The sequence below is a fragment of the Myotis brandtii genome, unplaced genomic scaffold (assembly GCF_000412655.1).
Source record: "Myotis brandtii unplaced genomic scaffold, ASM41265v1 scaffold902, whole genome shotgun sequence".
NCBI lineage: Eukaryota > Metazoa > Chordata > Mammalia > Chiroptera > Vespertilionidae > Myotis > Myotis brandtii.
In genome coordinates, this window is record NW_005371709.1 from 3,821,110 (window position 1) to 3,834,792 (window position 13,683).

The 13,683-nt window shown below is 35.9% G+C and overlaps 1 protein-coding gene across 1 annotated transcript in view; it reads right to left on the reverse strand.

Annotated features, from left to right (window-relative positions):
- LOC102239687 (chromosome unknown open reading frame, human C10orf131) overlaps positions 1–9,171 on the reverse strand; it is a 22,831-nt gene extending 13,660 nt beyond the window's left edge. The window contains exons 1-8 of the mRNA XM_014532631.1: positions 9,091–9,171; positions 7,954–8,014; positions 6,612–6,691; positions 6,194–6,260; positions 5,289–5,383; positions 2,861–3,064; positions 1,939–2,067; positions 182–391 (exon numbers count right to left, since the gene is read on the reverse strand). Coding sequence (XP_014388117.1) covers positions 182–391; positions 1,939–2,067; positions 2,861–3,064; positions 5,289–5,383; positions 6,194–6,260; positions 6,612–6,691; positions 7,954–8,014; positions 9,091–9,171 — 927 coding nt within the window. The remainder of the gene's footprint in view (positions 1–181; positions 392–1,938; positions 2,068–2,860; positions 3,065–5,288; positions 5,384–6,193; positions 6,261–6,611; positions 6,692–7,953; positions 8,015–9,090) is intronic.
- Positions 9,172–13,683: the final 4,512 nt, after the last annotated feature.

Here is a 13,683-nt window from a genome sequence, read left to right on the forward strand (position 1 = left end):
GCCCCACCCACCCGTGCTGATCTTTAGTCATTATGGTGTCATGACCACTGGATTTTTATTATATCGATAATTAAAATGCTAAGGGAAAATGTCCTATGATAACTTGCTCTGTACTAAGAGGTTTGTTTACTCTTTCAATATTAAATGTTCAGCCCAATAATACAATAAAAGCCATTCTCACCTTCTCTAAAAGGAGCTGAGATAAATTCTGTTGCTGTCTGTCCTGAAAACACTCATAAAGTTGGAGCAGCCTAGCACATAATACTTGTTCTTGATTGAAGACAGGATGATGGCTAAATTGCAAACCCACAATGTTGAGATCTAACTGGTACATTTTCCCTTGACCTTCCATTTTGGTCCTAATAGAGCTTTCTAAATCAGATTTCACTGCCTTTAAAGAAAAATGTGTACTCAAAGTTAATTTGGTTCTATTTCTTTTTAAATTACCTTTTTAAGAGTAACATTTTAATTGTAAGAAAATTAAGACACAGAAAATAAAAAAAACCAATAATTTGATCCTTTTTTCTTAAAGTTGATTATGGCCCTTGATTTTATACAGAGTGTCCCAAAAATATGTATACACACTTTGAATAATTATTAATTCCAATGGGTTAAAATATGAAAAGAAACATCAATTGGGCTATCAGTTGTAAAGTGTGTATAAATTTTAGGGGGAAACCCTATATATTTATAGTACAGCATTTTAATAATCTTGCTATAAGTTATTGTTTATAATACTGTTATGTGCTTATAGAGGTTGAACTTTCAAGTTGTAAGCTCCCAAATAATTTCCTATAGGAACACTATGACAAATGGTGTTCAGAACTGCTGAGTCAATAGTTTGACTATGTGATGATATAATAGTCATCTGTGGGCCAGAGTTAAATGGTAAACCCTTATTAAAACACTGTTCCACCCTAGACAGTTTGGCTCAGTGGACAGAGAACCGGCCCACAGACTGAAGGGTCCTGGGTTCGATTCCAGTAACGAGCATGTACCTCAGTTGCAGGCTCAGTCCCCAGCCCTGGTTGGGGCACATGAGTGAGGCAACCAATCAATGTGTCTCTCTCAAATCGATGCTTTTCTCTCCCTCCCTCCCTTCCACTCTCTCTAAAAATCAACAGAAAAATATCAGCAGGTGAAGATTAACAACAACAAAAAAAGTTGTTGTCTGACACAACTTTCAGCACATTACCTGTTAAGGATGCTACAGAATGAATTTGAATACTCAGTTTAGATGCTTGGTGAAGTGACATATACATTTACTCGAAACTCTAAGGGTCCATTGAATACTGAAATTGTGCTTGGATGAAAAAAGTTACTTGTTCAGCCCAGTGGTTTCCAACATCAGAATCTGGATGTTTACAAAGGTTAATCTGGATGGGGGTCAACATTTCTCCAAAAATCGTATGTTTTGCATTTACCTACCATCTGTTTGCTCATTCATTCATTCATGTACTCAACTCATTCAACAAGCTTCCACTGTTTCAAGGACCTCTCTCTCCAACAGCAATGGTCTCTGATAATTATGTTAAAATATCTGTGCTATAGCTTGAGCAAAATAAAAATAATCCTATCCTGCTATCTAGAGATAATTATTTACTTTGATATACTTTTCAGTCTTTTAATCTATGTACACATATACGTACTTGTCCGTTCATTGATAAATTCATTATCTATTTTTCTAAAATTAGGATCAGATTTAATTTTTCATTCTTCTTTTTTTCACTTCACATTTTATTTTGAGCGTTTACCCATATCATTAAATATTCCTCAAAAACGTAATTTTAATGGATATTTGACATTTCATCATAGTTTTGCCATTATATTAGTAGACATTGATATATTTAAAGGGTGAATTAACACCTCATAAATGTAAGTTATAATCAGCATTACAAGAATTCTAACCATAATTACAAGTAAACTGTAATTGGTTACCTTCCTGTATATGGTCTTTAGTGCTGGATTTAAAGATTCCTTGCTTATGTTTAGTCTGAATTTCCATGACTGGCTAATGGGTGAAGGTAATGACATTATTTCAGCACTTTCTTCAAACCAACACATTCCCTATCAAAAATATTTAAGAAACATAGTACTTAAATATTTCATCAAAAATAAATATCACATACTATCAGTGAGTGGTTTAACTTGTTAGCTGGTGCACTTGCCTCTTCTAGTTGAAGCAGGCGATTTTCCATTTTGTTGCAGGTCTTTTTACATATTTTTGGCTTTCTCTGTATATAGAATCCTTCGTCTTCTAAAATGCGTGGCATCATATCTTTTGGCAGTTTACGTTGGTTGACCACTTAATAACAAAACCTACATATTACTTTAAAGTCCAACATGTTAAACTGGTATTGACCAAACAAGAAGCAAAGGGGAACTAAAGTCTACCAGCAAGCTTAAATACACACACACACACACACACACACACACATGAAGGAAATTCCCGAGTTCTTTTAATCAATCCTCTTAAACTCAGAAAAGGCATGAAGAACAAATATAGAAAATATTCTATAATTTAAGAACAGTCCTCCTTTTTTTATCCTCACCTGAAGATATGCTTATTGATTTTAGGGAAAGGGAGAGAGAGGAGGAAGGGGGGGTGGGGAGAGGAAAACAGAAACATCAATGTGAAACAGAACATCCATCTGTCATCTTTTGGATCAAACCTGCAACCTACATATGTGCCCTGACTGGAATCGAACCCGTAACCTTTTGGTATATGGGAAGATGCTCCAACCAAATGAGCTACACCAACCGGGGCTAGATCGGTACATTTTATCTATTCAGCATAGAAAAAAGCTATTATCCTTTAATATGATTCATTAATGACTTAAATATTTTATTGTAAAAGAACTTTACCTGAGGAACTACTTGGCACAAAAATATTTATCTGTTGTCTTTTGATTTGTTCTTGATCATCTTCATATTCAGCAGCTTTTACTTCAAGTAAATCTGGAAAAATTACTTCTTCCATATAATCTTTATCATGGCTTTCAGCAAAATCTTGTACATTATCACCAAGTGATAAATGTTTAGGGTAGCTATCATTTACTAATCGCTGTTGAATACCAAAAATAAAAATAAGTATACATGATTATCCTTCTGATCCATGCCACCCAGTTCAAGGTCAAGCTGAAACTGTTATAATGAAATTTCACTGAACATAGAGGAACTCATTGAAGGCTTAATCTTTTACAATATGATTTTCCTATAGCACTTCCTTGCAATTCTCAACGAAAAAATTAATGAAATAGAATTATAATTCAAGCCCCTCCTCTCCTTTGGAAAATAGTCTGAGATATTGGACTATGACACATCAATCACTGAGAATTCATAGTGTAGGGCAAAGGCCAGATACATCAGACCATGTGGTCCTAAGCCCCATTTTTTTCAATATTCAGAAAGCAGTAGTACTTAAAGTGATTGTGGAGCATCCCTGATGTTTTCTGGATGGCATTCAAGAAAAATAAAGAAAGAAAAGTAAAGATTCAACATAGAAGTCTATGGCAGAGTGATTATAGTAAAATTTGAAAACATGCTATGTATAAAAGTTACAATCTGAATATAGGTATTGGAAAATATATTACTAAATATAAAAATGCATACTTTTATATCATGATCATAAATTTTGAGTCTCTTCACACACAAAAATCAATTCATTTTGAATGACTTTGTCTAATTTGATATTGACACATATTGAAAAAGGAGACAGAGAGTGTGTGAGTCATGCAAATAAAAACTCCTTAATTAAAAATGTATATTTAGGGGTAAATAATTAAATAAAAGGAATTGATCGCACAGCATCTTTGAATAGAGGACCTTACATGCTCTGATCAGGTCTGACAAAATTAAGTAACATAGTTAAAGCATCACCTAGGTTCATATGAAGTAAACACCCCTCATACCCTGTCTCCTACCCCTGTCATGAGATCAAGAAAATATTTTATGCTCTGGCACATGTTGCTCAATGGTTAGAGCATAGGCCCATAGACCGAAGGGTCTCAGGTTTGATTCCCAGTCAAAGGCACATACCTCAGTTGCTGGTTTGCTCCCCATCCGGGGTCGGGGCTCATGCGGGAAGCAACCAGTGGGTATGTCTCTCTCACATCAATGTCTCTGTCTCTCTCTCTCTTTCTGTTCCCCTCCTTCCCTCCCTCTCTCCTTCCCTGCTTTCCGCTCTCTCTGAAAAGCAATGGAAAAAATATTCTCAAGTGAGGATTTTTAAAAATGAAGGTATTTTATATCTAGAAATTTTTATGGTATCTTTTTCAGAATTCAAACAAAGTATGGCACTGATATCTAGAAGCAAGATTTGGGAGATCCTCACATAGGGGATCTCTTTGAACATTCCAATCATAAGACAAAAAGGACTCTCTTTGTTCCAGCTGCAGCCCCCATTATCAATCTTCCTTTATAGCATCCCAGATGTGGGCCAGGGCTTTCAACTTGCCTTCGGAGGTAAGGCCCACATCGGGGATGCTGTAAAGGAAGACTGATAATGGTGTACAGTAGAAAGGCAAATGGGGTCCAAAGGGACCCCAAAGGAGTGTCTGAGAGATTTGGAAATGACTAAGAGGTGTTAGTAGATAGAAAGAATTCTGGGGAATAAGAGGTACTGGGGGAAGGGACTCAAGGAAACTGTGGAGAGACTTGAAGGTGGAGAGGAATTAGAGAAAAATACAGAGGAACATGAGTAGATAGGACGATCAATAAAAGTGACTGACAAATGAGGAGGCAATGGGGAAAGACTAGTGAGACTGGATGAAAGGACAACCAGGGAATAATAGGAGGGGCTGAGGAGTTTGAAGGGAAGTGGGAGAAGTGACAGAAATTGGAAGACTCTAGGATTGGACAGAGGGACTCTGTGGAGAGTAATAGAGATTATTGAGAACAATGGGGGGCACTTGGAGAGAAAGACAGGAACAACAGAAGAAAGAGAAAACATGGGCTTTGCAGCTAACAGCCTGTATTTCCCAGCTCTATTAATGCTTAACCCACCTTAGTTTCCTCACCTATAAAACAGAGTCGATAACAGTGCCTGCCTAACAGGGTTTCTATGAGGATTGAATGATACAATCCACATTAAAAATTTAGTATGTCATTGGGCATCCAGTAAGCACTCAATAAATTTTAGGAATTATTATGAACAGCTCAATTCAGAGAGAACAAAATCACTCAATAATAAAAATTTCATCTCCCATCCAAGTATTTCATTCTTTGCCTTTAACAAGAGTTATTTTTCCTGAGAATGAGGGTGATGGAGGAAGGGAAACAAATCCAACCTGCTCTGAAAACTGGCCCAAAGCTGTGCCTTCTTCACCGTTCAGAGTGAAAAACGAAAGGTCTGCCTCCAATGAGACTTCAGTCTGTGGGTTAAACAATGGAAAAGCAGTACTCAGTGGTGAAATGAATACTTTTTCTGCTTATACGTGAAAGAGAGGTAATAAGGTAAGTAGTAATAAGTAGTAACTATTATCTTATTCGTGAGCAAGGAGCAGAAGGAGCGACAATATCAAGTTATATTTAACTTCAAGTCTGACTTATGAATTTTTGTTTTGTTTTAAAGTTCTGGTAACTGCAATAAAAAACAGAATAGAGTGTAAATCCTCTCCATCTTCCCTATCTCTTCACTCTAGTCAGAGTATTAAGAGCATCACCTTACACTTCTATCAAAATGCGGGCTCAGGGCAAATGGTTTTATCTCTCCCCATTTTTAGGTGCTTTCACGTATATGTGTGCTTACACACAAGTACCACTCCACCCATCTACAATGTTTTGTAGAGTGAGAGGTAGTTAAAAGTATTTAAAGTGACATACTCATAGTTATAAACTTGGTGATAAAATAAGCTCTCCTTTTTCAATACTGTATATGTAAAGCCCTAATCACTTTCTTCTCACACACATATTAAAATGAACTGTTTTTAGGGAGGTTTGAGAGAGAAATTAATTCTATAATAAAAAGTAAAACTCAGTCATTAGGAGTAAAATAATTTTAAAATACATAAAATACAAAAGCTTATTTTATATCCTATTTGTGTCTAGTGCCTAAACTTGGATTACAGTATTGACTTAATACATCTAAATTTACTAAGAAACATTGAATCATATACTTAAAATGAGTGAATTTTTTGCTATATAAAGTAAATCTCAATAAAGCTGTCTTTTAGGGTTAAAAAAAAGTTATTCACCTTAGACCACTGATTTATCTTATTGTCAATGAGCAGATGAGTTGAAGATTTTTCACTTTGATTAATCTGAAACAACATAAATGATATAGAAAACTTAATCTTCACAGATAAACTTAAGTCTTTTGTTTAAAATGCATAAAAACCAAGACTTCTCAATGTTTTCCTTTTTAAAAGTATGTACACGTTTCCCCCTAAGATGTCATATATAGTTTCCATGACTAAATCACTTAACTTTTCTTGGATTTAGGTTTGAGAAAAAAAACAAAACACATGGAAAAGAACTTGAAGTATTTTTGGATTTAAGGAACTATATTTAAGACTGAAATTTGGCTCTTTTTTAAAGAAGAAAAGTTAATTTGATACATGTTGCATGTAAACATTAAATTTAAAGCCAGGAAAGAAAAAAACAAGCATTACCTTAGCATTCTTTAGCTTTTCTCTTACTTTGCTTCTGAACATTTCTATTGTGTTTTTATTTTCTTCTTCTGCATCTAAACCTATCAAGAAGCCAACATAATATAGATCTCATGACACTTTTGAAAATAACTAAACAGCAATAGCAGCAAAAGTACTTATTAAATAGCTAAGTTGCATGCATTTTTAAGGATCGTGATAATTATGAAGACTGGGACATTGCTGCATGAGAGCTTAGAACCTCAAATAGATGTCCCTTCCCCCTTTTCCATCTGGAGTAAATACTGTTATATATGCTCAGGACTGGATTTTGTTTCCCCTACCTGTGTGTTCTCAGCTATTGGCTATAGTCCTTCATTGTAGTCGGGCAGGGGTGAGGGGGGATACTCAGAAAAGCAAACCTTTATCTTTTTCCTTTTGGGAAAAAATCTGTAAGAACAGTTATATTCTATATGGAATATACAAATATACTCTCTACAGAATATACAAATATCAAAGATAGGTTACTTCAACTTGATGAAACTGGAGAGGAAGGAATCTAAAAGGAAGAGATAAGTTTCTAGGTACCAGTTAGTCAGTTTTGTAAAATTTGAGGAGCCCTACTTCTGAAAGCTTTTAGAATGAAACAGTCTTGTAGGGAATAAAGAGAACTCCAGCTGTTGTATGCACCCCAAACTGTGTGTTATTTCCTACTCATCTGCTAGATGATCCACCAGATGAACTGAGAAAGACAGGAGTTGAGCAGTCCTAGGTATAGTAGAAAGTGGAGGACCTTTTGGTCATTTTGCCTTGCATTTTTCTGTTTCTTCTCCCTGTTTCTTGACTACTTAAAGGCTGCATAGAGGATGGTGGAAATAAATGGTAAGAAAAAGCTAAATCTTCATTCTTAACTGCATTATTTCCTGGTATAATTTAAAAATGACTAGTTGGTTTGTTTATACTCTATTCCCAGAACTTAGAATGGCAGGGAGCATATAATATGTGCTCAGTAATGGTGAATGAACTAGGGTTAAACCATTATTTATGTATTTTTCTCAAGATCTAGAACTTCCTGAAGCAAGTTCTACATCTAGTATCTTCATGGTGTAACAGTCTCAGACACTTGTAGATTCTCCATGATTGCAGAGAGAGAAAATAAAATCTTAATAAAAATTTCATCATATATATAGACTTTACTAATTATTTCCTTATGCCCATCTTGTATTATCTAGGAAGTTTAGTTTCTATTTGAACTCATCTCTTAATAAACTTGTTGCCAGCTGAAACCCTATGATAGCATTAGTCATTTACATCTTTTTAAAATTAAAACCAACAGCATCAGAATTATGGTATACTTATTGAGGACCTTTTTGAAGATGCTTGTCTACGTTTTCTTCTACTGCAATATTATCTGTCTCTTCAGACATCTGCAAAAAAAGGGGGGTGAAAGTTACCTTGCATCTTTTTGTTTTGGCATTGAACACCTTTCCAAATGTTCATCATCCCTTTGAAAGTCATCTCCTTTAAAATGCCAATTCATAGCCTTTGCCTGTTTTCTTAAATTTCATCTTTTTATCAGTTGGTATGAGCTCTTTATATATGGTGGGCTTTTAATTAAGAAGTTGCTCTCTGTAACATCAAAAAGGACCTTTTCAAAAATATTTTTTATCCTCACCTGAGGATATGTATATTGATTTTAGAAAGGGAACGAGAGGAGAGAGAGAGAGAGAGAGAGAGAGAGAGAGAGAGAGAGAGAGAGAGAAACATCTATGTGAGAGAGAAACATTGATTGGAATCAAACCCGAAACTTTTTGCTGTATGGGACAATGCTCCAATCAACTGAGCCATCCAGCTAGGGTTCAAAAAGGACCTTTTAATAATAAAATCCAATGGTTAGTTCTTAGTGATCATATATTGCCTGCTCCATATACCTTTTAGGAGGTTCAAATGAGGTCAGACATATGAAAATACTTTGAAACTCAATGCCGTATCAGTGTTAGCTTTTATCTGATTACATGGCAGCATCTGATGTTGGGCACCTTTATTATCTGAAAACGTTTTTATATCCTTGACTTCTACCCTCTTATCTCTCTGGCCACTTACTCCCTGTATCTTCAAAGGTCACACTTCTCCTCACAGCTTAAATGTGGGTTCATTCCAAGGCTTTAGAGGGTGCATGTATTCCCAAGGCTTCCTAAATCTGTCTCCAACCTGGACTGTTTTGGAATACCATATTTCTAGCTGCCTATTAGTATTTGTAATTGAATGTCCTATCATTATCAATATGCTAAAATGAGAATTTATTGCATTTACCATTTTTAAACCTCAATATTCTAAAATTAAACCATACTAGCAATGTTAAATCCTTATTTAGAATGATATGGATGAGTCTGTTTTTCATGTTAAGTTTAAGAAATAGAATAGTAAAAGACTCCTTAAATAATACCTGTACATGCTAACCAAACTAATGTGCAGTTGGAGTGGAAAGAGCAAGCAGACACACATCAGCTTTCCCATCACAGTAAAGATATGGATTCGTGTCAAAAGCCAAAGCAGAGTATTGACACAATCCTAGTAAAGACATTACTATCACAATAAGAACTCTGCCTACACACTTTCTGAAAGAACTTCAAAATCCACCAGTAGCTCCTGTACCATCCTTAAGAACTAATGAATAAGGTCAACATGAACTAAGATGTTCTGTTCTTATTAAACCTTCAGTATCTTCTTCAACACAATTAAAAATACCTAATTCTATTCTTGCCTAAGGGACAGTAACTCTTGAAAGTATGATGAGATATCAACCCTGGCAAGTGATTGATAGAGGTCTCTCTTTAATTCCCAATAACCTTGTCCAGCATTCCCAGGATTTATAACTTCCAATCCCCATCTAGAAGTAGGGATAAATGTGCAACTTCATATACATGAACAACAGTTTGGTGATTGCACGGGGGGAGATGGGTGGAAGTGGAAGAGGGATAGAGGGGATAAATGGTGATGGAAAAATAAAATAAAATGAATCTTAATTGGATTAAAAGACATGTAGATCTCAGTCCTAAACGTATATGTTTCACTCACTGATTAAAAAAAGAAAAACATTTTATTTTTAGCAAAGCAGAAATGGATTGCTGACTGGCTGAGAAAAGATAAAGTTAATATTTAAGTAAGGGAATAAATAGTATATACATAAATAACTCATTTCTAATGTTCTTTATTACATAACTGACAGATCAAATAATTCATCCCTAATACCTCTTATTTATTCTTTTAACATATGTATGTATGATTTATGTATAGAACCAAATACATCACATTTTTAGGATTATACTACATTGATAATTGGGCTACTTAGTATCATCAAAATCCTTATAAGCTCCATTAATACCTTACCTTTTTAATATCTTGTTTTCTCTTTGAGATCTTTTTCATGATGATGGTTCTTTCATTTCTAAATTAATAAGAAACAGTCTTAAGAATGATAGAGCATATTACTGAAAGAAAACTATTATACTTGAGATAAAAGTATGTTATTTAAATTTTTTAATTTAACTGAAAATTAAATAAAGAAATATACTCTCACCTTTAGTAAACAGTAGCTGATCACCTTTAGCATTTAATAGAAATTCTGGTTAATGCAATAAGACATGGAAAAGGAGAGGTATAACTATGGGAAAGGAGAAGACAAGACTATCCTTATCTGTAGAAAAAAGACAAGAAAACATAGAAAACCCAAGACACTCAATGAAAACAGCTTAGACATAATTAGAAAGTTGTTACGTAGCAGAATTTATGCCAAAGTTAATAGCTTCCCTATATCCTAACAGAAAAAGGTCACTTCATAATAGCAATATAAAACATTTTTCAAATACCTAGGAGTAACTATAGGGAGCGGCTATAGGGTTAAGCCTCAGACTAACCCAGCCGTGGGCAAACTACGGCCTGCGGGCCGGATGCGGCCCGTTTGAAATGAATAAAACTAAAAAAAAAAAAGACTGTACCCTTTTATGTAATGATGTTTACTTTGAATTTATATTAGTTCACACAAACACTCCATCCATGCTTTTGTTCCGGCCCTCCGGTCCAGTTTAAGAACCCATTGTGGCCCTCGAGTCAAAAGGTTTGCCCACCCCTGGACTAACCTGTTGGCAAAGCCACAAATAAGACCCAGCTTAGAGGACACAGCCCTCTTAGCATAATTAAGCTTGACCTTAGAATGCTCCCTAGATCCTTCTTAGGTAGCTAATGGGCTGTGGAAGGTGCAGCAAGTGCTGCCAAAACAAGTGAAACTCACAAGAACACTGTAACTATGGTGACCACTACCTTGTTTACCTCTGGCTATAAAATAAAGGCTCAGCTTGCCCTCTGGGTCTCTCTCTGTGGCCTCAGCCAGGCACGGGAGATCCACCTAGAGTCCTAGACCCAGCTTATTCTCTTTGTCTGTCTTTTTTTCAATCCTTTGCTGCCCCCCCTCAGGCTCACTGAACCCTTGGCCCGGCCCAGCACAAGTAACTTTAATTAAAATATGTGGAAGCCTAATTGCCGGGAGTTTATTACTGCTTCAATTTCATCAGTAGTTATCAGCCTATTCAGGTTTTCTGATTCTTCCCGATTGAGTTTTAGAAGGTTGTGTTTTTCTAGGAATATGTCCATTTTGTCCAGGTTGTCTCGTTTGTTGGACTAAAGTCATTCATAGTATTTGTTTATGATCCTTTGTATTTCTGTGGAGTCATTTGTTAATTCACCTCTTTTGTTTCTGATTTTGTTTGTTTGGTTTCTATTTGTTTCCTAGTTTGTTCATAAATCTTGTTTATCCTTTCAAAGAACCAGCTCTTGGTTTTATTGATCTTTTGTATTTTTTTTTCCTCTGTGTCATTTATTTCTGCTCTGATCTTTATTATTTCATTCCTTCTACTTATTCTGGGTTTTTCTTGTTCTCTTTAAGTTGTAGTGTTAGATAACTTATTACCAGTCTTTCTTGTTTTTTGAGGTATGCCTTTTAGTACTATGAACTTCCATCTCAGGACTGCTTTCACTGTGTCCCATAGATTTTGGATTGTTGTGTTTTCATTGTCATTTGTTTCCAGGATGTTTTTTTTTTTCTTCTTTGTTCTCTTTGGTAACCCATTCATTGTTTAATAGCATGCTATTAGCCTCCATATATTTGTTTTTGAGCATTTTTATTGTAGCTGATTTCTAATTTCATGCCATTGTGGTCTGAGAATATGCTTGATATGATTTCAATCTTCTTAAATTTGTAAAGACTTAGTGTGTGTCCTAACATGTGGTCTATCTTTGAAAATGTCCCATGTGCACTTGAGAAGAATGTATATTCTGTAGCTTTGGAGTGGAATGTTCTGAAGATGTCAATTAGTTCCAGAAAAGAGAATTTTTAATTTACTTTCCATTCTTCAAGGACTTCTAAAAGGAACTTAAAATCAATAGCTGGCTTACTGATGCCTATATCTTCAAATTTTATCTGCTAATCTACAAAAAACATTAGCAGTGATAATCCTATAGAGAGTTAAATTATAATGAATTATAAAATGAAAACCTTATTATAGAAGAAATTATTTATCAAATATTTTTACATACCTGGAAATGTTTCTGACCTGGTTCATTTATCATTCCATAAATGATAAAAGGTAAATGATTATAAACAAAATATTGGATAAAATTGAAGATGTAGATGAAAACTTCATTTGCTCTATTGAAAACATCATGTGGAAGAAAGGAAAAATTATGACTCACACTTTTACCTTCTTACAGCAATTCAACTTTCTGTGTTAGAAAACTTGCTCCAACAGGTAAACCCAATCTTCTCTTAAAGGATACTGCTAATTTACAATTCTTGCAGTGAAAGCTTTTTCTAAAAGATAAGGCAATTGAGACTTGCTATTTTTGTTTCAGAGGACCTGAAGGTCCATAGTGAAAGCCTGAGAATTAAACTCAAGTAGTTCATTCAGCCTTTTCTTGCTCAGCATTTAGAAATCTCTGGGTTCTGCAAATTAATCCAACAGTGCCTTTATCATTATGGTGATCCCTCAAATAAAAATTCCTAAAGCCGATTTTACTATCTTATGTTTGTGTAAATTTAGTACTGTATGCAATCACCTTGATTACTTCAGTCACATGCCATTTGGTTTCAGGAATGTTTGTAGAATAAAATTATGGGGAAATCTCTAGAGTACGAAATGGTCACAAAATCCATATTCTGGTATAGAGTAGTATTTCTTTGGTTAATTATGAGCTAACTAGAAAATTGTTTTTCCTTTAGTTTTCCCCCAGCTGCTGTTGTAAATCTTTCCAAATGAATTAATCCACTTTCCTTCCTCAGAACTGAATTTAGTCCAAAATCCAATTTTATCTTTATCTTAGTTTATCTACTGTCACATAGCATGATGAATCCTTTCTGAACTCCCTAATGTGGAAGGAAAAATTATGACTCACTTTTACCTTCTTACAGCAATTCAACTTTCTGTGTTAGAAAACTCGCTCCAACAGGTAAACCCAATCTTCTCTTCAAGGATACTGCTGATTTACAATTAGCAGTGTCTCTGAAATCATGCTCCTCTGTGACCACCAAGAGCACTTTGAATTCGTAATTTTTGTACATTACATCCCATTTTGCAAGTTCATCTTTCTGCCAGCCCTAAAGTGAGAGGCTGGGGCGAGCCCTCACCTACCCTCCACCAATCCTAGCAAGGTGCTCAACACACAGTAGGCACGAAGTAGTAAAAACGGTCCAGGATTTGATGCTATTCAAGCACTGCCATCGGATGGACAGGCTCTGGAGACTACAAGTCCCAGAGGCCCGTGCGGGGCTGGCCCTGGTTACCTGGGCCCCCCCGCTGTTTTTCCCGTAGTTCAGGACTCCAACCAGGCAAAATCCTGGAGAGCCCGACCGAGAAGGGTTGAGGGGCTTTGAGCCGCAGTACGACCTTCCCCTGGACAGACAGTGGACTTCTGCTTCGTCTGGGTAGCGCGGGCAGACGGGCCGTTTACCGCACAGTAGAAGGCACCAACCGCCCCGCACCGCTCCAGACGGGCACACCAAACGCCCGCCGCCCGTTTCGCGCTCACGCCCCGCGGCGGCCAA